This window comes from Pipistrellus hanaki (genome assembly GCF_964339955.1).
Source record: "Pipistrellus hanaki genome assembly, chromosome: 13".
In the NCBI taxonomy this organism is placed as follows: domain Eukaryota; kingdom Metazoa; phylum Chordata; class Mammalia; order Chiroptera; family Vespertilionidae; genus Pipistrellus; species Pipistrellus hanaki.
Genome location: NC_140515.1, coordinates 24,768,385 through 24,794,764, shown reverse-complemented (window position 1 = coordinate 24,794,764; position 26,380 = coordinate 24,768,385). Strand labels below are relative to the sequence as shown.

The following is a 26,380-nucleotide window of genomic DNA, read 5'->3' as shown; positions in this document are numbered from 1 at the left end:
GGCATTTTGGAAAGAAAAAAAATCATGAAAATGTAGAGAGGAAAAACATAGCAAAAACATGAAATGACTTTTTGGTCCCTAAGTGGATTTTATTTCAGACAGATTCACATCACTTATATATGTACCATGAAACTCTGTCCAGTTCTTCCAGAATTTTCAAAAGCCTGACAGAACATCTGCAGAGAGAGGACATCATTCCAGGATAATCAACAGCAAGTTACTAAATTAAGATAAAAATGCCCTTAACCTTGGACAGTTTTCAAAGAGTTTTTAGAAGAAAGAAGCTCTCTAGGGGGTAGTATAATTATATAATTGTACCCTTTCTAAGAGGCTATTTACAGATAAATAACACATCCTTACCATTTTGCAAAGTAAAATACATGAAATGAAATAGAATTTGGGGGTATTTGTTTGGGACAGGGGGAAGGAGATCTGGGCAGTCAATAACCACTCTCTCCTCATTCCTAGCTATTAGAGCCCTGAATTAGGAGATACTGTTATCCTGAATGCTGAAGTGGCTAGTTTACATCCTAATCTCTGAGTGTCTGCTCATGATTTGTGGCAGACTTCCCCTCTCTCCCTCCCTCCCCTGTGTCTGAATGGTTAGAACACTGTTGGAAAGTCATCTGTTGTCTTACAAGGAAGGGAATCACAGAGACATGCCAGCGATGTGGAGGCTGGAAGATAGAAGGAAGCTATTTGTCTTTCACATTCTTCAGCAGCTGAATTAATATTAGAGGGGTCAGCTACATACAGGAAAGTCTCATATTCATTTTCTGTTCGTTTTGTCAAACTCATTACTAACAGATATAGAATTCTGGCTCCGTATTTCTAGAACCCTTTCCAGCACCCTATAGTCATACTCCTGTTCCTGACTCCTGATAATCATCCAGGCTAAGGGTAGGTGTGTGGGGAGGGCAGGTTCCTCTGGAAGCCCAGATATTCACTGCCTCAAAAAAAGGGGGAGTAATTATGTATGCCCACTCATCCTTCTATCTACACTCAGGGGCAGGTCCCATCAGGAAGCCTTTGTTGATAACCTCCCATCCTCTCTCTAAGCAGAATGGTTAACAGTGTGGGGATCAGACTTCCTAGATTTGAATACCTGATCTGTGACACAGAAATTTAGGACTTGGCCAAATTAATATTTTCTCTAGCTTCCCACACAAAATGGGGACACTTAGTAGCACCTGCATATCTTATGAAAAGAACTAAATGAACTAAAATTCTTGCCATTTCTCTCGGGTCAATCCATTCTAGCTACTATTATTACCAATACTAGAGGCCTGATGCATGAAATTCGTGCAAGAATAGGCCTTTGCAGCCTCAGCAGCTGCCTGGATCCCTCCCTAGCAGCCAGGGCGGCTGCCTCAATCCCTCATAGCAGACCCGGCTTTATCTGGAAGGTGGTCATTTTGGTCAATTTGCATATTATGCTTCTATTATTATACATAATTTAGGGTATTGTCCTCTTGCCCACCTGTGGTTCCCTGCACCTGTCTCATTCATGACATGCACAACCCCAGATGGCAGACTCTCAGGTGCTTTCCATAAACAAGTAGTTCTCCAAGTATGGGCCCTGGGCCAGCAATGTCAGCAACACATGGAGAGCAGTGAGAAATGTCAACTACTGACCCAGAGACACCAGGAGAGGAGCTTGGACTGTGTGTTCTAACAAGACTCTCACGCCAATTTGATGCACACAAAAGGCTGAGGACAACCGAGAACACCCATCTGTCCCAGGCTCTCCTGGAGATGTTCACCAAACATAAAGTTTCCAGGACCTTAAACCTGTCCAGGTGAAGGGATCTGGGAATCTGCCTGGTTAGTGTGCCTGCCAGGACCCTTCAGCACACTAAGGCTTGAGAATCCCTGCCACCTTTTTATTTTTTAAATCCTCACCTGAGTATATTTTCCCTTTGATTTTTAGAGTGAATGGAAGAAAGAGGGAAAGACAGAGAGAAACATCGATGTGAGAGAAACACATCGACTGGTTGCTCTTGCACATGGGGAAAGCCTGCGGCCTCAGTACCTGCCCTTAACCAGAATCAAACCCGGGACCCTTCAGTCCACAGGCTGACACTCAAACCACGGAGCCAAACTGGCCAGGACAATCCCTGTCACTTTTAACATGTGATTCACTGTCTGTTTTCCCAGGGAACTTGACTGTCTTGCAAGGAATTTCTGTGAAGATGGGTTGTTGCTTGTATTCTTTGTATTATTATTATAATTATTATTATTATTACTATTATTGTTATTATTATTGAATCTCTAGTGGTCAGTGCAGTATCAGATACAAAGTAGTTGCTCATTAAACAGATGTCTCAAAGGTCTTAATAGAGCTTCAAGATTAACTCCTTCAAAGAAGAAATACTACACATTCACAAAAAGCACCTTTTGAATGCTTCATTTTTGCATTCTCTTGCCATTTTCTTAGTTGTGATCATTTTGAATAATGCTTCTTTCTAATTTTCACTTTTTGTGTTACAGTCAGTGTTTGCAATCTTCAATCACACAGATAGAAACAGATAAATACAATTAAATGTTTATTTTTCAAACTTTCACAAAAGGTAAAAATGAAATTTAGATAATTAAACTTTCAAATGATTCATTGGTATGTTTGTAATTCCATATTTCTGATGCTATTAAAGATTAAAACTGTACTGAGACATTTGAAACATGCTGTATAGGTGTTAAATGCTTTCAAGTTTGTGTAAAGTGAAAGAAATATTTGCTTCAGCAAATACATCTGCAGATATAAAATCAACCACACATCTACAAAAAAGCATGCTATTGAATTAAATATGATTGACTATTTTCTTGTATGTGTGTATGTGTGTGTGTGCTAATAATTTCATTTGTTACTGCTAGCAGAAGTCAAAATTTATACATATATATATAATTTATACATATATATGTATATATGTGTGTGTATATATATATATATATATATATATATATATATATTCCCTCAATTTAAAATTGTTTACACATGTAAACAATTTTGTATGAGCAATTTTAAATTGAGGGAAATCTTAAATATTTATAGCTAACATTTTAAACGGAAGAAAGCATAGCCAGTGGACTATTTTCCCCATGAATCATAAAGGAACAACATTTTCTACTCTCAGCAGTGGTATGTCAGTCTACCTCACTGGTGACTGAATGAGCACTGGTTGAAAAAGCGTTCGTTTAGCCAGTGATGTACTCAGTGGGATATGCTAGGCTCCCTCAAGAGCTGGCCCATAGGAGGAATAAGGAGGTACTTGTTTAGTTTGTAAAAAGCAGGGCTGGCAGGTCCCTGCAGGCTGATGATACATGATGTCACACATTCATACCACCAGCAAGCCCATGATGGCACCCACTTTCCCAGTCAAAACCAAAGGCTTTCTAGCACTAATTCCAGGCAAACATAGTAAGACCCAAGTGTGCTGCTATACCATCGCATCAAGATGCCTGTGAACTAATGTGAGGATGCCTTGCTTTTGTTGGTGTGGGACAGGCAAGGCTCTGGGCACCAAAGCCCTCCCCCAGACATTCCAGGCTTCTCGGACTGCTATGGAAGGGGCACTCACTCTATTTGGATGTTCTCTTGCACATAGTAGACATGCAGTGTATGCTGAATGAATGAAGGAAGGAAGGAATGAAATGGTGTCATAAAACAGATCTCATACTTATCTGAGAAAAAAACCCTTTCAATAGGTTGGAATTCTTCCCTATTTCTCCTTACCCTTGCAAACTTGAAACCAGAAATACAATTATAAAAAAGTTACAGCCTTGGGAATTATAGAAACTATCTAGTCCACTCTCACAGAGTTATACAACTTTAATTTAGTGAGAAAAATCACTGACTTGAGAGTCAGAGAGACATGAGTCCAAAATCCCCTTCTATAATATTTTTTTTAAAGTATTGCCTCCTTTAAACTTAACACAGCCTTAATAGTTTACTCATTATGTTTATTTTAAAATTATTTTTAAAAGAATAGTTTATTGATTTTTAGACAGAGGAGAAGGTTTAGGTGGAGAATGAGAAACATTTGTGTGAGAGCACAACATGGATTAGCTGCCTTCTGCATGTCCCCTACCTGGGACTGAACACACAACCCGGGGCATGTGCCCTGACCAGGAATGGAACTGGCAACCTCCTCGTGTGCGGGACGATGCTCAGCCAACTGAGCCACACTGGCCAGGGCCACTTCTACCAAATTTTAATGAGCAAACAATCACTTCTGAGGCTCTGACCCATGTGTGCAATAATAACAATTATAATAACACATATTTTTACCATATGACTCTCAAGGGATTAAATGACACAACCCATTTGCAATGGTCAGCAAAGCACCTTATAAGTAAGCACCGAAGACATTAGCCAATTAATACCAACAGGGAAGAGATGGAAACAAAACTCAGGGAATTGTCTCTCCTACCCCTGTGGTCCCAGCGGTCACAATGACTTTCTTCCATTTAACCTGTTCTCTTTCCAATTAAGACTGAAGGAAAGAAAATGTACAAATTAGGATAAACACTTTTAAAGTAACTTTATACCTCTTCAATGAATGGATTACACAAATAAAACAATTTATTACTTCTACAGAAATATATTATAAAAAAAAAACAAAAACAAAAAAAACTCGGTCTTTTATGCCAGCCCTCTAGAAAACCAATTTATGGCTCTAAGATGCACCATTCCACCCAGCCCACCCCTGTCTCAAATGATATCATTGTAAACAGAAAGGCCATCAACACATAATCAACAGCCTAAGTTTTTTTTTTTTTTTAAAAAATATATTTTTATTGATTCAGAGAGGAAGGGAGAGGGAGAGAGAGACAGAAACATCAATGATGAGAGAGAATCATTGATTGGCTGCTCATTAATTGGCTGCCTCCTGCACACCCCCTACTGGGGATTGAGCCCACAGCCCTGCTCCCTCTCCCCCTCCCCCTCACTCCTGTCCAGTTCCTCCCTGCATGTGCCCTTGATCGGAATTGAACCTGGGACACTTCAGCCTAAGTTAAATGCTAGTGAAGCCTCATAAGTTTGATAGAGAAAACTCGGCCTATTATTAAATGTTAAAACAAGGTAATACAAAGTACTTAATCTAAAACAGTTACCTGAAGATCCAGAACTGCTACAATAATCCTATAAAAATAACCAGCTAAAATTTATTACTAAAGTTCTTCAATAAATTCAATAAAAATGGAAACAATTAAAAAGCTTTCCTTACAAGAAAGCATTTCCTGTATAACTTTTAAAGAAGTGTTGTTGAACACAATTCAACAAAACTCCAATGAGTAACTGCAGAAGGCTTACATTGCACACCACAGGAGATAATGGTACTTCAGTGTGAGTAAGACCCTAGACTTGACCTCCAATAAATTACATTAAATGGAGTAAATGAGTCATGTACAGAACATAAAAATACTAAAAGGGCAAGGTAAGTACCAAAAAGAACATGGGGGGATTCTTAAGGAGAAAATAAAACATTAGTTGATTCTGGGAAGGTTTAAGAATAGGCTCCTTTTTTATATAATTATATTTTTAATTTATTTTAGAGAGAGATTAAGGAAGAAGGATAGAGAGGTAGAAACATTTACTGGGGATCAAGCCTGCAACCCAGGCAAGTGCCCTGACTGGGAATCAAAGCATGACTTCCTGGTTCATAGGTCAACGCTCACCCGCTGAGCATGTAGGCCAGGCTCACTTGGCTCCTTTTGGTCTTTGAAAAGGCCCCCTTCTCTCCTTTCCTGCAACCAGGTGAGGGCAGGACGGGGCTCAGAGGATGACTGAGAATCTTCTCTACTTACTGGAGTGGTTGGAAGATTTTCTTACCACGGTGTGGTATAATAACACAGGTGTTGGTAAAAGTAGGTTCATAATGGTCCATATGGAAAATAATACAGCAATTAATAAATAATAATACACGAATAAACTCTCTGTTTTGTGCACTTACAATTAAACTTACTTTTGTCACACCCTGTATTTAAGGACGCCTGAGGTCAGAGAAATAGAGGTTTGAAGTACTGGCTCTACCTCTTGCTACATTTCAAGTTGCTTATCTTTCTAATACTGCAGCATCTTTATCTATAAACTAGATTTAAAAAACAAACAAGCAAACAAAACACCTCCAACCTGAATGTGAAAACCACCTGACACATGCATGTACAGGGCTAAGTTTGGTGCCTGGCACTCAGAGCTGCTCCATGCGGTGTGCCAGTGATGGCAGTGCTGATGGGGGCAGTGGGCCACGGGCTCTGCCTGGAGAATTGGAAGTGCAATTGAGGAGACCCTGAGCTCAGGAGGCTTTGCACACAAGCCGTGCTTGATCAATGCGAGCTGCCGCCCAAAGGATTATATGCGATCTGGGAAAGGAAGGGCCTCAGGTTTGTTCAGCTCCTTAATAATATCAGCAGTGGCAGTGATCATGGGAGCTACACTGTATTAGGTGCTTACTGGATGGGATGCCCAGCGATGTGCTGAATGCTGTGAGAGAATTTACTCATTTATTATAACAGTGCTCGGCAGTAGATACTACTAGTATAGCCCCTTCCTTTCCAGACGTACAGTGGGGCTCAGAGAGTTTACACCTAAGATCATACTGTCGATATGTGATGGCAATCAGTTCAAAGTCAGTCTGCCTGACTTGTTCTGAATCACAAAACTACACAAGTAAACATTGTTCCTTTTGCTGGATCTGGATCTCCTTATGAAGCTTGACTATTTCACTTTGTCCCCTGGATGAAGAAGAAGAGAGAAAATTCTCTCTCCTGGGCCCTGCTTCGCCTCAGCATCCAACTGCCCTTCTCAAAACAGGAATTGTTTAAACAAGCAGCAATAAATGGTCTCCTGGTAAAGCCCCCTTGATGAGTAGGGGCCAGATGTCAGTGGAAGCAATTGCTTTGTCACAACTCTACCTTTGTTCAGAAACATGACAGGAATGGAGTTGGGGACCAATGGAACAAGTCATAAGAAACATAGTGAGAACAACTGGGATGATGATGAATAGTGATAACACCTGGGATGATGATGATGATGATGATGATGCTGATGATAATGACAAGATGGATAATATGAACACCACAATAATAAATAAGCCTCACTGTACTCTAGGCATCCTTTTAAGTGCTTGGCAATGGTAACCTCATTTAACCTTGAAAAAAGTTTTATGAGGATGGACTATCTTTATGATTATTTTACCAAAGGGAATACTGAGGCCCAGGCAATCAGGTGAGTTGCCCAAGCTGATATGGTTAGCAAGTGGAAAGCAGGGATTTGAACTATGCCCAGCACCTACAGTCTTAACCATTATGCTATATTGCCTCCTGGAGATAGAGAAAGTCCAACAATTTTTCCCACAACCCACTCCTACACTCCAAACTGCAATAAATCCGGAACAAAAAGAGACAGTGGGAGCTCAGGGAGTGCCAATCATTTCAGCACAATGGTCTTGGCTCATAAGACACAATTCTTGTGATAACTTTCTCAACCAATTATCAAGAAACAAGAAACAAAGACTGTATGTCCCTGCTTATGACATTGGGCTTAAATATTTCAGAAAACATAGCCCCAGCAGGCATACCCACTAGTAGATTTTTCCCACTTACCAATCCAAAAGTACTAGTTCATTTCCATTTTACTTTTCATAGTCTCATTCTTCTCATGCCTGTATTCACCTCTGGCCTCCTCCTTTATTTTTTTGTAGAGAAAGATGCTAAATCTTTCTGTGGTGTGTTAGAAGAGGGAGGCATGGTGCCCCAATGTTTTTTGTTTTTTTTTAATCTTAATTCTATTATGCCAACTCCACTGAATTTAACTATAATGAATACAAAATTACACAATTACTCTCTGTTCTGTTTTTCAGATGCTATATTTTGATAAAATTTACTACATGCTGCTCCTCCTGCACACTAGAAATAGATGTGTGTTGATCTAAAATTTTGTTATAATTATAATTAAAATATAGTTTACATAATGATAGTGTTAAAATGAAATTACAGATTTGCAGAGACATTGTGGTCATGTGTTTATTTTTTATCTCACCCGAGGATATGTTTTCCATTGACAGGGAGAGGGAGAGGGAGAGGGAGAGGGAGAGGGAGAGGGAGAGGGAGAGGGAGAGGGAGAGGGAGAGGGAGAGGGAGAGGGAGAGGGAGAGGGAGAGGGAGAGGGAGAGGGAGAGAAACATCCATCAGTTTTCTCCCTTATGAGCCCAGATCCTAAGTATGTGGGGGAAACCATGCCCCCACACCCGCAAGGGACTTTTTTAAAGTTTAAGCACATGTTTAGACCAATATCTGATAGTCAAATGAATATGGACAGAATTTTGGTTTCCCTACAAAAACTGTTCAAGGATTTGCAGATTTCCAAAGGGAGCTCAAAACCATGAATAAAAATTTCCCTGCCCTGCTTTCAATCGCAAAGTGAATGAAAGATGAGAAATCCCTGGAAAAACTGTTCAAAGTAGCTCTCCATATGGTTATTATAGGACACTACTTTTCCCACTTAAACTCTGATGTATATCAGGGATGCAAATTCTCCACTGAGTTTGATGAGGCATAAAATAATTGCACTGAACTAGACTGTTCTCAATTTCTTCTAATTAAAGAGGTACCATATCACAACTAACTTAGACTTACAAAATGTGATTGTGGCCACAACATCACAGTGAAAGGTCTATGTCTCACACACTATTACAATAATTTACACCATTTATTTATTTATTTATTTATTTATTTTCAGTTTTACTGTGAATGCAAACTGGAATGAATACAAACTGGGGTTTGAGCTGCATGATTCCACTTACATGCATATGTTTTTCAATAAATATACAGTCAGCTCTTTGTAGCCAGAAGTTTTGCATCTGTAGATTCAACCGACTGTGAATTGAAAACAGTATTTTTGATCTGCGATTGAAAGTCCAAAGAGAGGGAGGCTGATGATATGCATTGTTTTACACCATTTTAGGTAAGGGACTTTTCATCCAGGGATTTTGGTAACTGTGAGGGTCCTGGAACCAATCCCCCCCAGATCCCAAGGGACCACTGAGTTTTGGGTGAGAAGTTATATATGGATTTTGGACTGAGCAAGAACGTTGGTGCCCCTCATCCCCATGTTGTTCAAGGCACAACTATACAGGATTTTTTTTCCAGATAATTATTTTTAGCGAATACTTATTAAATGTTTTGAGAATACAGTGTTAATATGTATCCTTAGTCTCGACCTTTCTTAGAACTGCAGACTTGCTCATGTGACTGCATCTCTACTTGGATATCAAGAAAATATCTCAAAAGCCCAGCTGGCATGGCTTAGCGGTTGAGCATGGACCTATGAACCAGGAGGTCACTGTTTGATTCCAGGTCAGGGCACATGTCCAGGGTTGTAGGCTCCATTCCCCGTGTGGGGTATGCAGGAGACAGCTGATCTATGATTCTCTCTCTCTTCCTCTCCCTTCCTCTCTGGAATCAATAAAATATATTTAAAACAAACAAACAAAATCTCAAATTCTATATCTCCAAAACCGATCTGTAGTCCCATAACTGTGTTTCTTCCTAAGCCCTTTCCTTCTCAGGTGACAGCAAGTTCCCTTTTCCATTAATCCAGGCCCCAAATCCTGTTTTCGGCCTTGTCCTTTCCTTCCTTTCACATATGCATTGAAATGGCTGTCACAACCTTCCAAATCTGCCACTTCTTGGAACATCTGCTGCTAATATGCTGGCACAAGCCGCTAACATCTATCTAGTAGACACCACGAATTGCCTCTTGAGATTTCACCTGGTCCCACTCTTCTCCCCATTCTCACTACCACAGGTAGACCCATCATTCTAAAACAAGAGAGAGGTCATGGCAAGCCTGTGCTAAAATCCTACCGCTGGCTGCCTACATTTACAGCAAAACACAAATGACGGCCTTCAAGGACCTACTCAACCTACCCCATCATACCTCTCTGACCTCTAGCCCTCCTGCTGCCCCTTCCTCCCCACTTGCTTACTCAGACCTCTGACCTCCCTGATATTCCTCTAACCCGCCAGACATATTTCTACCTTTGAATTTTGACACTGCTTCAGGGTATGGTCTCCCCCAAATCCCTCTGAGGACTCCCTCACTTCAAGTCTTTAAGAATTCTCTCTTGAACACCTTACTTAAAATTAGAATGCACCCCTCCAACACTCATAACCAAATATGCTTCTGTGCTCCAGAGTCTTTTTCCTATCCAATCGCACTCGCCAGCTTCTAAGGTACTATACGATTGACTTATAACATTCATCTGTTTCCACTTATACGACTGGACTACTACTCAGCAATGAAAGGGAATAAACTGCTGCTCTACAAAGCCTTTACACAGATGCATACACCATGTATGGAAGCAAGTGAGCACCAGAATTAAGAGCCCAGGTGGGACTCTGTGACAGTGTAAGCTGAGAGAGAAGAGAGAGCAAGAGGAGGGAGGGAGAGAGAGAGAAGAGAGAAAAAGAAAGATAGGAAGGAAGGAAGAAAGGAAGGGGAGGGGAGGGAGAAAATAAATAAAGAGAAACAAAGAGAGAGCTCTTGTCTATTTTATTTACCATACATCCAAGCATATGGAATCATGCATATGAGGATATTTAATACATATTTCTGGAAAAATTTAGATGAGAAACTAACAGTAAAGCTCAAAAAGTTTAAGCAATTTCCTCAAAGTTCTGTAGCTAGAAAAGGGCCACTGTGGAATTCAAACTTGGGGCTGGCCAACTTTGCAGCCTGCTGCTCACAGCCTCCCCACTATTTTAGGTCCAGAGACGTCATGATCTGCTCTAAGCATTGCCATGGGAATTCATGAGTAGCATCACTAAAGTGCCTGCTTCCTCTCTGTGTGTTCAATTCCCATTAGGACAAAAGAAACAGAAAGGTGGAATCCAGCCTGGATTATTATAGTACTTTTACAGCAAATTTAGCAATAGTGACATCTAAGCAAGAGTATCATTTAATGATAGCATGATAATAAAATAATAACTTTTAAATGTGTTGAATACTCATGGTAAGCTAAACTTGGTGCTAAAATATTTCCATGCATGTTTTCTGCTGTCCTTACAATTATTAAATCAGGCAGATACATTTTTATTAGCCCCATTTCAAAGATAAAGAAATTGATGTAGCCTGGCCTGTGTGGCTCAGTGGTTGAACATCAACCCATGCACCAGTTTGGGTTGCCAGCTCAATCCCCAGTAGGGGGTGTGCAGGAGGCCATCCGTCAATGATCAGTTTCTCTCTCGTCAATCTATCTCTCTCCCTCTCCCTTCCTCTCTCTCTAAAATCAATAAAAACATATTTTTTAAAAAGAAATTGATGAGAGATGTGTGGTACCTGTTTGATCACAGTCAGGTAATAAGTGGTGAGTATAAATTCAGGTTTAACTCCAGAATTTTACTCTTAACCTTTACATGAAAATTCCAATAAGTCCTTGGATAGAAGTGTGTTTTCTATTAGAAAACATTCCCTCTTGTGTCTGCCTATGCAAACAACTTCAGAACATAATTCATTTAAAACATGATAAAAATGTTTAAATAGTACTTTAATAAATGGGCATATTTACATCTAAATGATAATGCAGAAAAGCAGTCTGAGCCCTCTGTGTGGCTTCCTGCTATCTTCCATCAAGACCAAGTGAAAAATATTAGCAGGCCCACAATGGAGAAAGCATAACACCCGGAGATGGAGAATTCTGTAAATGACCAATTATAAAACTATTACACTGCAGCACTTTTATAGCAACAGGCAAAATAATCCATTAAACTGAAAATTCTCTTGCTCCTCACTCTGCGGCCCACACAAACATTAATGTTGCATTTATTAGGATGTATTTCCTGTGCTCTTCAACTTGACTTTCAGCAATTGTATTAATACAGTCCTCTCACTTGGCACATACATCTGAATGATGGATTTCCCCACTGGAGGTCTGCAGAAGGAGCGGAGTGAATGAAATCAAGTTTAAGAAGAGCCATCATAATCCATAATGGTGGGCACTGAATCAGGACAAAGAGAAGCATCTTTCTCATTTGTTTGAATGAAAACTCTCCTGTATATTTATGGCCTGCACACAGGACTACCTGTTGAATGATGAAGAGCCGGCATCTTTGGATTTGGAGGTAAGGCTGTGTGTACTCAACTTCCTATAGAGCCACAGACTTAATCTTGTTTTAGAATGGAAAATATGATATCTTTCTGTAAACAGATGTGGTTAAGCAATCAGCATCTTTGATGTGTTTAAGCCACTCTAACTCCAGGGAAGGCAGAGCTGTAATTATTTTAAGCATTTCTGTGTTTGTACAACTGAGCAGCATGGTTATTGGCTACCAACCTGAGTATTGTTAGGCAGATCTAAATCTGAATCTAATCTTTGACACTTACCTGCTATGTGATTTGAGTTTTGAGAATCACTTTCTTCGGTTGTACAACAGGGAGGGAAATAGGCCCTTCGCAGGACTATTGTCTCTAGACTAAATGAGATGATTTACAGTACATTGCTTGGTAAGGATTTAAATTATTGTTATGGTCACTACTACTATGATTGAAAAGAAATGAGAACTTCTGATCTCTTAAAATAAAGTATGTGTTCTGTATTATTGAAATCACGTACATTTTATTTTTGACCTTATACCTTTGATCCAAGAAACATTTACCGGTAGTAGTAAATATAACTGAAAGGAGGTTACTTGTCAAACATGGAAATTAACAATGTTAAGTGTGCTGGCAGCAAACTCTTCTTGGATAAATATTTACCTGTGAAAATATTTTATTGTTTTGTACTTTTATGAAGTGCATGAAACATATATATTTACTGTGCCAATTGGCACAAGGTCCATTGATTAGTCTGACTACGTGTTGCATAAATGTCCTCTAAAATAGCCGAAACCGGTTTGGCTCAGTGGATAGAGCGTCGGCCTGCGGACTGAAAGGTCCAGGGCTCGATTCCGGTCAAGGGCAGGTATCTTGGTTGCGAGTACATCCCCAGTGTGGGGTGTGCAAGAGGCAGCTGGTCAATGTATCTCTCTCATCAACGTTTCTAACTCTTTATTCCTCTCAATTCCTCTCTGGGTAAAAATCAATAAAATATATATTTTTAAAAATGTCCTCTAAAATAGTCATCAAATGTGCAGTTTAGTTGTTGGGGAAGATGTGTTTAGCACTTTTCTTTTTTGCCTATTTAAAGTAAAACGGATGAGAAACATTAGGCTTGATGCTTACTATAGAGTGACTCCGAGTGAAAGCACTTCCCACTCCATTATGCCTTAAAGATGCTCTGCGCCCCAGGGACATCAAGGGAAGATTGGCTTTAATGAAAGGAACTGAGTACGACTCTAAAGCTTCCAAATGGAAGGTCTATAGGCTGCAATTTACATCAGAAAGTGTCTGCCTTCTATCTGCACTGCATCAAGATGGCAAATGCTGAAAGTTCAAAATGTAAATGTTGGGAAGGGTGGGGAAGGATGCAAAGTTTTGAATATCTCAAGCCTGGGCTAGAAGAATTTTATTAAAAGTGAAGAAAATATCAGGTATGATTTTTTTTGTTGTTGTTAACTCTCACCTGAAGATATTTCTTCCAAAAATTTTAGAGAGTCCAGAAGGGAGGGGAGGACAAGGGGAGGGAAACATCAATGTGAGCGAGACATTGATTGGTTGCCTCCTGCATATGCCCCTGCATCCCAAACAGGGTGGGGACGATGCAACCAAAAGGTGTGCCCTGGACCAGAATCGAACCCGCCACCCTTCAGTCCAAGGGCTGACACTCTAACCACTAAGCCAAAGCAGCTAGGGCTGTCAGAGAAGATTTGTCACTTGATTTCCAGTCAGTGGACCTTACCTGAAGTCGGAAATTGGATAGGATATTGGCGGTGGTAGCTATGATACCTTCAGTTGCTTTTGACATGGCTGAGAGGAAATCTTAAAAATAAACAAAAAACAAGCAAAAGCCCCACAAGCATTGGAAATTCAGGGATACAGTGATGAGTGAGTTGGGTTTGGGAGTTCCAGGATGCCAACCAGGCTCTGCCTCTCTCCCTCACTCAGCCCTGCTCAGCGGCATGCTTTTTTCCTGCAGAAAGGATCCTCTTGTGTGGCATGTCCACGGGGAGTCTGAAGTCATATATTCCCAGCTCAGAAGTTCTGGGAAGAAAAGACAATTTGTCCATTTTTCTTCGACAGAAAAGCTTGGGGAGGATTCCGATAGGCGGAGCCAAGGTCAGATGCCTACACCTGAGCCAGTCATTCCTGGGGCCAAGGGGGAGGCAGAATGCCACTGTTTGCAGTTTTCCACAAGAAAGGCCTGGTGCTTTTGCAAGAGGAAAGGGGACAGGACACTGAACAATGAGAGCTATGCCTGCTACTATAAACCCCACCATTCTTACTCCCTGCCGAGTCATTACCATGCAGTGAGTTGACCTAGGAGTTCATTTTCCTCCTCACTAACCTTAATATCTATGTCATGAAGGAGCACACAAATAAAATAATAAGGGAAATGTATGACTATGGGAAATCACCTAGACTGATATTTACAAAGATGTGAATATTTATTCTTAAAATGACCCCCAAATTCACTCAAATGTTCAAAGTGGATGCTGGAAACACAAGTGTTTTGACAAGAGCAATCTTTCTCCAAGCAAAATGATGACACAAAGAGATGTTTTATAAAATTGAATTAAAGGCACTCACTATTTCAATGATGCTTAAAGGAAAGATGTCCAAAGACACCCTGACTGAGTGAATATGTAGAATACACGTGAAGGTCTCTTCAAATATAGTATGTGCCTATCTCTCTTCCTTCCCTCTCTGATTTTTTTTTTAAATGCCCCTTTAAAAATTGCCCACTCACCATCTGTTAGGTAAATTTCCTGAAACAGTAAATGTGGAGGCAGAGATTGTTATAGAAACTATGCCAAATGGCATTGACATCTATATTTATGAGATTTTAAAAAGAGTAAGTTAGAGTTGTTTAGAAAAACAACAACACAATAATAATACCACACCATACTAGGTACCCAATTCTATCCAATTACATAAGATAGATAGATAGATAGATAGATAGATAGATAGACAGACAGATAGACAGACGGATGGATGATAGGTAGGTAAGAAGAAAAAAGGGAGAAAGAACACTAGGCACTTATATATAAAATGTTACCCTAAAAGTCTGAGATAATATTCGAGCTTCAGTGGACAAAAAGAAAACACTTACAAATAGACAAATGTGTTTCACTTGTGACAGACAGGCCACAGGCTTAGATTGGCAATATCCTCCGACAAGGGTCAAGTGGACACTTTTCCCATTGAGCTGCTGTTGAGGGAACAGAACTGCAACAGACGCCGTTCAATTCCAAGTCTACAGCTCAGACTATGACACTGCACGTGAAATATGGCTCATTCAGACCCAGGATGTAGTCAGAGTAATTTATACTCTCAGAGTATTTGCTCTCAAGTCGATACCAGAGAAGCCTTGAATAAACACATTCCCATTACTTTCCGCTATCATGAATCTTCCTTATAGCCCATGAAACAGTGGTCCGGGGATCTAGCCTCTGGGCACTGTGTTACATAAGCTCTCTATGTTTAGCCATCCCCACCCGGTGATTATTTTCAAAACGTGTTACTGATCGTCAATATTCATTTGCATTTAATCTTTCTCAACATCAGAGAGTATTACTGTGGCCAGGCTCAGGAACAAATCTCCAGAAATTCTTCTCCGATGCTTCTTTGAGGCTGGAAATGCATTGCAGGGTGGTAACAGTGACTTAATTATAGTTGGCAGAGCCCTGGCCACACACTAATTTCATTAGCCTCAAATTCTTGGGTTTGTAAGACCCATTGGATATGAATCCTGCCCTCAGCCATGCCACTCGCTAACCAATTCTGATAGAGGAGAGGGAGGGAGAGACTGGCTCAGCTTACCTCTGTGGGACACCAGGCAGGCAAGTGAGAATGTGAAGCCGAACACGCTATGGGCATCTGAGCAGTCCTTCTCGCCCAGGCCCTCACTGACAGAGAGGAACTTCGTTCCAGGCTCTGCTGGCAGCAGCAGCATTGGTGACATCCATTACTATCTCATTACTCCCTCCTGCGCCCCAGCGCTTAGCAACCCCCGATTGAGTCACTAGGTATTCCTTCCCTAAGCCTAGAAGCTTCTCTCAGCATACATTTCTGTCTTAAAGGATAGGTTTGGCATAGGTCCCCACAGCAACCAACCCCCAGGGCCTGGGGAAAAGAGAACTGGAATTCAATCATTTAGAGGAGCTTCGTGTTTATAGGACCATCTTAATTGAGCTGAACCCAGCAATCGCAGGGAAGATTCAGCTCCCTTTCCTTTCCCCTGTGCCTTTGAACAATGGGTCGGTCTGGATACCACTATTCTCTCTATTCAGCTTGCGAGTTTACACAGTCTGGAACCTGAGGGTTGGATTGTATGCCAGGAGTCTCTAAGATCACATGCAAAAAGAGCTGCTATATATTCCAACACGGGCAGTGTTTAACCAGGATGCCCACACCTGCAGCGACAGCCAGCATGAAGCACAAGCTACAAGTTGATGCATTCCTCCTCCTACCAGCCTCTTCTCAATAGAGGCAGGTGAAAGCCGGGGGCTCTTTCCCCCCAGCTGCTCACTCCAACATGAATAGCTGCAATTTGCAAATTAGGGGGGAATGACAGTGTTTTCTCTGAATGGCTTTGCTCCCAACCCATGCTGCTATCACTAGCATTCGGCTCCTCTACTTCCAGCCCAGGGAATGGAGGGACTGCGTGTAAGGCAAGCTTCTTTCCTCACAAGTGCCTCAGGTCCACACACCAGAAGAGGAGCCAGCTCCCCCTGGAACCTGGCTCCGCAAAAGTCCTCCACCAAGTCTGCAGCCTCCCTCTGGACTTGAAATTTCCCTCTTTTCCTCTGGCAGGCCCATCTGCAGGACCTCCCAGAGTGAAGACAGAAACAGGCAGCAAAACAGTTTCAATATGCTAACCACCAAACACTCCTTCCACCCCCAGGGTTCTGAAAACAAACACAAACAAAAACAAACAAACAAACAAACAAAAAAACCACTGGGAATTGCAGGGGGATTCCCAGGTGATCTCTGACGAATCCTCTTCCTCTACTGCCCCCTCAAGTAGTCTAGCCTTAACTCCAGGAAGAAGGCAGCTCTGGGGTTTTGCTTTGAACAACTCCAGCTCTTCCTAAAAGCCTCAGCTCAGAGTGAAGGCTGCCCCCAAGGCACTTGATCTTCAGGCTGCTTACTTCGGAGGCCCGGACCTCAGAGAGGCCAAATCAGGCTGCAGTCGGGAAGGCACCCCTCCTTCTGGCACAAACACAAACTTCATACTCCTGAGAGGGAGCTGATGTGGTGACAGCTTGAATCTCACACGAAATCCCCTCCAGAAACCCAACAACATCCTTAGGAAAAGCCCGGAAGAGGGAGCCAATTCTTTAACTGGGGCCACAGGGCACCAGAGTCAGCCCAACATCTGGGCGGGACTACCCGGGTCTGGGCACTGCCAGGCAGGAGAGAGCTCGCTGTGCACCAGGAAAGGCTCCCCTCAAGACAGAGACAGACCCAAAACTAGGAGGTGGGGGCGAAGGGAGAGGAGAGGCAGGCATTGGAAGGAAGGGTAAAAAATAGAGGGGGGAAAATGAGGGAGAAAGGAGGGAAAGAGACACATGGAGAGACAAGGAGAAGGCAACCCACAGTCTCACAGACCCTCAGTTTCTTCACCCCAAAGCCATCCGTGAATACCCCATGGCAGCATGGCAGCAGCAGCAGAGCAGAGGCTGCAGAAGCGCTGGCCAGGGAGCTGCGGTGGAACTCACCGCCTAGGGGACCCCTCCGCCTTCCTCCCCTTTGGTGGGTGCCCTCTGGCGCCCACAGCAAGGAGCCTGCGGACCACGGGCCCGGTTCAGTGCGCCCCACTCACTGCCTGGCTCCCTGCTCCTTCTCGCCCGGCTCCGGGAATTGTCCTGGGAGCAGAGGACTGTGGCTGAGGGGCTCTAGGTAGGGTGGGGTGGGGGGGAGTGGGCTGCCTTAGGGAGGTCTCGGGAAAGGGCGGGAGGAGGGATGAGGCAGGGGAAGCGATTTTGTTTCTCTGTTAGCATGAGCTCATCTCTGGCTCTGAAGGGGCAGGAGTAGAAAGCCCATCGCCCAGCTCCTGCCCGTGGCCGGGCTGCCGGTGCCATTTAGATGGTGCCAACATTGGCACCCAGCAAACCACCACGGGGTCACGTCTGAGTCTGAGGGGAGCCTCTCCCCACTTGGGGAGCTTCACCCTGGGAGACGGGCTACAGGTCGGGGAAGCCAGCCCAAGGGGTGGGCACTCAGCACCCACAGGCAGGCAAGGACCCAGCCCTGGGTGTGAGCGGCGCCTCCCCAGCGCTTCTCCAGTCCTCCCGGGGCCGCTGCGGCTCGCGGCTGGGGGCAGGAGGCCCGGGAGGTAAAAGATGCCCGGGTTCCAGGCGTCTGTCTTCTCCTCTTTCACACTCCCAGCGCCTACGCTGCACTTTACCAGCCTGTTTGGGGGCCGTTTTTCACTCTAATGCAAACCCATTTAAATCATCGCCTTGTTTTTCGCAGATTGCTTCTTGTAAATGGGGCCGTAAATCCAGGGTGCCCAGTTGGATGGATGGAGTGGAGCGCGGACAGGGGAGAGGTGCGGGGAAAGGAACCTAGCAGGGAAGAAGGCACTTCCTCGGGTGGGGTGGGGGGCGAGGGGTGCCGCAGGACCTCCCGGGTGGAGATGCGCGGAGGCTGACCTGACCCTGCACCCTAAAGTCCAGCTTGTTTTTTTTTTAAAGGATAAACAGCGCGGGGAGGCTCGGCGCGCTTGTCCCGCAGGGAGCACCCCCCTACCTGGAACAGCCTCAGGATGTTGGCTACCATGATGGAGACGGAGCTTCCCGACGCCCCGATCACGCCCACCACTTTCTCAGGCCTGACGAACACGGGGGGCTCGCCGTTGGTGCAGCGCACGTCGGAGGTGTCCTTCTGGATGAGCGCCTGCACGAACGTGAGCGACTGCTCCAGCGCGTACGTGTCCCGGGAGCAGGTGTCCAGGATCCGCGCGCCCAGGGTCACGTTGGGCAGCAGGTTGGGATCGCTGTTGATCTGGTCCAGGGCGTAGAGCATCGCCTCCAGCCTGTGGATCCCGTTCTCCCTCTTGATGTCGCCGCAGGGCACCCCGCTGGGGCCCTTGGCGTGCACCGGGAACAGCCCCCCGAGGGTGACGTCCCCCTCGATCCGGATCGAGTGCGGGGCGTACATCTCCTGGCCGCGCGCCGCCGCCGCCAGCGCGCACAGGAGCACCTCCAGCACGCAGCAGGGGAACTTCATCAAAGTCAGGGCGCGGAGCAGCTGCCGGAGCTGGACCATGCTGCTCCCGCTGCTCCGGCGCCCCGGCTGCCCCGGCGGCTCCTGCTGCCCCGGCGGCCCCGGCGGCTCCGGCTGCTCCCGCGGCTCCGGCTCCGGCGGCGGCGGCGGCGGCGCTGGAGGGTGCGGTGGGTGGCGGGCTCGCCGGGGTCCAGGCTCCTCCGTGGGATGAGTTCCTCGGGGAAAGCCCGGAGGGGGCTCCTGCTGTCACCGAGGGTGGGGGCAGCCGGGGAGGGGCGGCAGGAGGAGAGTGTGGGGGGTCCCGCGGCGCCTGCCAGCTCCGGGCGCCCTGCGCTCTCGGGCTCGCCAGCCGGCGCTCCGCACGGGCGCTCTCTGCTTGCCGCCGGAGCTCCTCCACAGCCCAGCACTGGGGAGAGGGCACGGATTGCTATCGCTTTAAATGGTCGTTCGGCTCCCTCTCCTCCTCCTCCTCCTCCCACTCCCTCCCTCCCTCCCTCGCTAGCTCCTGGTCTATCCCCACCCTTCCCAGCGCCCGCCCTCCCCACTGGTTTGCATCATCACGCAGGGAGGGACTGCGTGCTGGGGAAAGGGGAAAGGGGGAAGGGGGGGGGGACTGGGTGGGCGGCCGGCGTGTGGGGGTACGGGAGAGGGAGTGCCTGCGATTGGGAGTTTCTAGGTCCCCAGGGAATTTAGGGATTCTGGCCCCCATCTCTCTGTAGAAGCCTCTTGATCCTCGCCTGCACCCACAGGCGCCGGAGGCATCAGCCCCAGGATGAACGGTGCTGACAGCTCCCAGCCCGGAGTCCGAGCTGCTGTCAGCTCCTGGAGAATGGGAGTCTCTCGCAAGTGATGGAGGGAAGGGCCAGGGAAAGACCGTCTCCACTGCTGATTTCTCCGTGTCAGTTTTTCTCAAGAAAAACATACATACACAGAGGAGCCTGATTCATGACTTACAGAACCTTTACCCACACACTTCTCCGCAGCGCTCGCTGCAGGGAAGGGTGCCAACAAGAACCGTTAGCAATGGGAGAGTACATGCTTGGTCTTCAGGGTTTACTGGGGCCAGAGCAGGATGAACCCACCGAAGTAGCCCCTACATCTGTGGTGGGAACCTCAGACTCCCGCTTTTTCTGCTTCCCTGGCAAGAGATGGAAGGACTGGGAACTCGGCGGAGCCCACTGCCTTCCAGGTGCTGACAGGTGGACGGCTCCCCCCTCCCCATTTCCAGAGCTGCCTCCGGCTGGTGACAGGTTCTGGAGGGCGGGAAAGGCAGGAACGCGGGCAGGGAGGAGGAAGAAAGCCCAGCAGACAGAAGTCTCCTCAGCGATTCCCGGTGTCTTTCTCTCCAAACCAGGATGCCAGAGCAGGCTGCAGGGCAATTAAGAGGCTCTTTTTCAAAGATGTCCCTGCAGGCCCAGCGCAAACTTGGCTGTGAAAGCAACAAGTGGCCCTAGTTCCTATATTAGGAAAGGCGATGTCTCTGTCCTTGGGGACCAGAGTGCACTGAGGCAGGTTAACCCAGCTCTTCTCCAGGCTTTCTGCTGGAGTGCAGCAGAGCCATATGCACAGATTCCAGGGTGAGAGCAAACTAGAACCAAGGCTAGACCTCCTCACCCAAGGAGAATATTTTCCCATTGATTTTTTCTTCTTCTTTTAGAGAGAGTTGAAGGGAGAGACAAGAGAGAGAGAGAGAAACATCGATGTGAGAGAGACACATTGATTGGTTGCCTCCTGCACATGTCCTGATCAGGCTGGGGAGAGAGCCTGCAACTGAGGTACGTGCCCTTGACTGGAATCGAACCCAGGACCCTTCAGTTCTTGGGCTGATGCTCTATCCACTGAGCCAAACCAGCTAGGACAAGACTATACTTTTTTGTTGTTCTTTGTTAATGTACTAAAGAAAGATGACCTTATACAACAACCCCCTTCCCCCCCCCAAAAAAAAGTCAGTAGACAGGTAATTGGGTGTCTCTGCCACTAACTACATGGGTGCCCCTCAGCATTTCTGATCCTCCGGATGGGTTTTAGTTTCCCCATCTGTAAAATGATGAGATTGAATTGGATGCCCTCCAAGTTATATTTTAACTCCCAAATCCTCTGTTAAAATAGGCCATGTGCTTTTGGCCATGGTGCTCTTTTTAAGCCAATACATTCCATTGCTTTATATGTAGGAAACCAACGTTGCCATATCCAAAAAATTTACAAACTTTTCCTGGTATAGAGGACTTTTATTTTTCTTGCCCACCATCTATTCCTCTTTTTTTCTAAGGACACTTGAGACCGTCAATTTTGTTTTGGATATGCATTTTCTCCATGTTTCAATATTTAAGGTTTGAGAAAAATAGACCCCAATTCCCATAATCCAGGCTTGGCTAGTCAAAGCATGGGATTCTTTGAACTATAGTGATGATGAGATTAAGGATGAGTATGGGACTCAACAAAAACCTTCAGGACTTTGCTGAAGTAACCCCAATAGTAACACAGAGTTACCACAATCCAATAGACAATCTGTGCATGAGTTAGGGGGAAAAAAGCATTCCCCCCAATCCAAGCCTCAAAACATTTTATATCTTGGAAAGTATAGTATTCTGATTTTATAAGAACAACATTTACTGCCATCTTCAAGAAAAGAGTGCTGTAATTAATATGCTAACCTACCCATGTGTGCAGTGTGGTTATCCATCACTTTTAGGTGTGATGCTCTGCTAAGAAGTGCACGCTTTGTACACCCCTGTGCTGTGATGGCCCAGACCCTTCCTGCTGGGCCTGGAGCTCTGTGAGAGGGCAAGAGCCTGTAGCTGTGCCAGGAGCTTCCACATAAACGGGGGTATTTTAACCTCATACTACGAGATACAAGAGAGGGAAAAGGAAGAGAGAAGGAGGGACAGGGGCAGAGATAAATAAGGACCTGATGAAAAGATTTGAAATCCAGGATTCAGCCTTGTCTGGAAGACTGCCTCTAGATTATTTCCAATTATACACTATTTCTTTTCCCTTGCTCAAAACCAAAAAGATCCTCTTTTAATTCATCTGTTCCAGTACACCAGATAAAAAAAAATGGTGGAGCAGCTGAAACAGCTACTGTTTGCGGTAGCATCAGCTAATTTGGAAAGATAAAAAGAAGCAAACAGAGTAATAGAAAGGCATTCTTGGAAACACAAGTACTATGATCCTATTATTTAGGTGTCAGAACTTCAGGCTGTATTTGTCAGAGACTAGATCATTATTAAGTTTTAAATTTAAGGTTATTTATTATGACTTGGTGATAAAAAAAATATTTGGAGAGCTGGTAGCAAGTAATGACACTTGATTTTTTTTTTTTTTTTTTTACCTGCTCATGTCTGGACCCATGCTTTACTCCTCTGTTTTCTTTTTTTTAAATATATATTTATTGATTTCAGAGAAGAAGGGAGAGGGAAAGAGAGATAGAAACACTGATGATGTGAGTGAATTACTGATTAACTGCCTCTTACATGCTCTGCACTGGGGATCAAGCCAGCAACCTGGGCATGTGCCCTCACTGGGAATCGAACCATGACCTGCTCATAGGTCTATGCTCAGGTATTCCAGCAGGGCTACACCTCCATTTTCATTTCATGTCTTGTGATTGTTCAATAAATATATCTTGGCTGACTATTAAATGTTGCCTATGCTGTGTTCTCTCTTAGCCCTGCTCTTCTCCCCAAACATCTGGCAGAGTCATTATCTTCTTCTCCTTGCAGTTACCTGTGCACATGTCTTGCTTCCCCTGCCAGGTTATAAGAGTCTTGAGGGTAAGGGCTGGTTATTCTTTGCCTTTTCTCCTGGATGGGAATGTTTAGAGTGGTGTTTTATACCTAAGAAGCCCTTCTATGTTCCATGAATCAGAACCGGTTTTGCCATTCCCCACTGTCTTCACTCGACAGTAACTGAAGTACAAAGTGGCAGAGCAGAAATGATGGCAGATAAATTGCTGTCCTCTTAGTCACAGTATGCAGTTTCTAGAACGTAAAGGATGATTAGTGGGCTTGCTAGTAATTTCCCTTTACATAATTTTGCATAAGATTTGAACACTCTAACCTTAAAGCTCTCAATCAACTTTAATTGGAAGGCTCTAATCGTTTTTTCGTGACTCTGGTGCCCATTCCTGGACCATATCTGGGGCCACTGCCATCGCCTGGCTGAGGAAGGACAGAAGCCAGACACTAGCACCACCTGAACCAAATGGAAAGAGTGATCTGTTATCAGATAAATGGGAAAATGATGCATAGGATCTGGAACTCAATAGGTGACATAGTGTTTATTTTATTTTTTTATATTATATGAATGGAAAATCTTTGTGTAATAATGGCTAATCCAAAACTGGGCCCGTCATTGTTCTAGTGTTATATTTAATTGGAGGAGAATCTAGTTTTAGGCACAAAGATGATACATTATAAAATGTGTTCACGGGTTTGGTTCTGTGTAGCCAGTAATCTGTCCTTATTAATGAAATGGGTAGCTAAAGTTAAGGGCTCAGCCTAACTTATATTCTTACTGTTGCATTTTCTTAATCATCTCAGTTTTATTTATTTTCTTTCTTGTTTTCCCCTGCCCATCAGCTTCTGCAGAAAATGTCTCCATTTCCAATTTATAATTACAACGTTGTCCTACTTTGCTGCTGCGATCCCTGTTGCTAATTTGCTCTGGCAACCCTTCCATCCTCATGCGGGTCTCCCTCCACAGCTTCCCCCCAGTTCCACCCTCACACTCTTCCTTTTGATTTGAACTACTGAATGGAGGTCACTTTTTCTTAGAGAGACAGAAAGAGAAATTATTTTCTAGTTCACCTGTCATGATTTTCTGTCATATTTATTTGTAGTAAACAGCTTGTGCCACTTACCCAGCATCAATTGCCTGGTCCCATCTTATTTTAAAAGCCCTCTAAATCTCTACATCCTCTAAGTTGGAGGGGATGAAATGCTCCTGCTGTTCCTTTGGGAGCATCATCAGCCATTCCTATGGAAAGATCCCTCCCAGTGTCCATGGGTCGCTATGGTGCTGTCAATCAATATTAATGCCTCACTCACATACCCAACTCAATGGTGGCACACATCAAGGGTTGGCGGAACTGACCACCTCCTCCCCTGCTGACGCTGATTCACTGAAGGGTGGGTAAAGAACCTGTAAGCTAATGTACTGAAGGCAGGACTATTATTCCTCTTGAATTCTTATTTATGAGGATAGAAACAGGGACTCTCAGTAGCTGTGTTTCTCACCACATGAATATAAAACCTCTCTGAGAATAAAATCAACCCATATGGAAGCAGATCAAAGGTACAGAGGAAAGTGGAGCCCTGAGGAGGTCATCTCACACCCTAGATCCAGCAGTGCCTGAGGTTGCTTTGGCTTCCACCATTACATTTGTACACCCAGGTATATTCCATTCTTTGCTTACACTAGTAATTCATTCGAGTAGGGGCCTTTCAAAATGGAGGATGCTAATTTAGGTTGTTATTGCTAAAGATAAACAGATAATGAAAAAAAAATAGCTACTAATTCTTGGATTCCATGGGAATGAACTAGGGAAAGTTTAAAACTCTATGACATGAAGTTGAATATCTTATAGGTAGCTCTTTTTAATATATATTTTATTGATTTTTTACAGAGAGGAAGGAAGAGGAATAGAGAGTTAGAAACATCAATGAGAGAGAATCATGGATTGGCTCCTCCTGCACATCCCCTACTGGGGATGTGCCCGCAACCAAGGTACATGCCCTTGACTAGAATCGAACCTGGGACCCTTCAGTCTGTAGGCCAAAACTCTATCCATTGAGTCAAACTAGCTAGGGCTATGTAGCTCTTGATGTGAATCCAGACCTTAAGCATATGGTATCCAATGACAGTGACTTAAAATGACCAGTTGAGTGGAAAGTAAAATTAAGAATTAAGAATGCTTGAGTATAAAATAGATTTATAAATTGTCTTAAAAACATAATTTGTATTCATCTCATGATAAAAATACAGCAATAGCATATGTTTTATATGTATGTGACACATATAAAATATATAGGGTATAATATTTTACCTATCTAAAGTTAGTAGTAATTCTAAAGCAGTCTGCTTTATCATTCAGAAGAATCACACCATTATATTCTTGAAACCTGCTTGTCTATGGGCATTGGAGGCATTTGAATCTGCTGGTTGAACCTCTTAGATTTCTTGAATTAACCATGACCAATGTGTGAAGTTTATTTTTTTTCATTCAGCACCTACTGTCTATTCCGCACTAGAATGGGCAATTTGTAGATGGCAATTCATTTAATCTCTGCATCAAAGGGAGACTATTATTGTTCTAACCCTAATTTTATACAAAAATAATTATAATAGATAACACATCTGGTACTTACTGCTCTAATGGTTAGCACATGTTGGTTTTTTCAAATCCTCCTAGTAAAGTGCAAATTTATGTAGCGAAACACATGTAAGGTAGGTATTATTGTCATCGCCTCTATTTTTCAGGTGAAGAAATTGAGGCACAGAGTTTTTAAGAGACTTGCCAAGGACATAAAGCTAGGAAGCACCAGAAAGTCTACCCCCAAAGTCTACTCCCAAAGTTCAGAGGCACCTAGTGGTACAGAGGCAGAGGTCACACCCATGTCTAAGTTGAATAACTATGCTTTAAACTACTATAAATCTATACCTGTCTGTGCATTGGACACTGATCTCTAACAGCAGAGTGTTTCTAGGATGTTCAGGGAATGTCCAATGAATAATAGGTACTCCTTTGTCCAATTCCTGCTTTCTTCCCCTAACCACACTCATGTGCAGAGTACATAGTAGAGGTAGGGTGTGTCTGGTCTCAATCAGACATCTAGGTCTTCACATGGCTATGAATACCTCTACTGTACCTTAGTCTAGATAAGCTGTGTTGTCTTTGCCAGGACTCTGTCCCTGTGCCATTTCCTGTTGTAGCTACTGACCAGATGACCCTGTGCCATTTCCTGTTGTCACTCCTGACCAGATGACTCCCTACCCCTAAATCTTGAAACTGCCAAGTACAACACTTGTCTGAATCAAGTTAAAGTTCAACAC

General features: G+C 44.0%; 1 protein-coding gene across 8 annotated transcripts in view; it reads right to left on the bottom strand.

The window, feature by feature from the left end:
* GRM7 (glutamate metabotropic receptor 7) overlaps window positions 1-19,756 on the bottom strand; it is a 732,546-nt gene extending 712,790 nt beyond the window's left edge. For all 8 annotated transcript variants that reach the window (XR_014796613.1, XR_014796614.1, XM_084901928.1 and 5 more), the window contains exon 1: window positions 18,851-19,756. Coding sequence is in view for 6 of the 8 variants with exons in the window: in XM_084901928.1 (XP_084758054.1) it covers window positions 18,851-19,369 (519 nt within the window). In the remaining 2 variants the exon portion in view is untranslated. The remainder of the gene's footprint in view (window positions 1-18,850) is intronic.
* Between the last annotated feature and the right edge of the window lie 6,624 nt (window positions 19,757-26,380).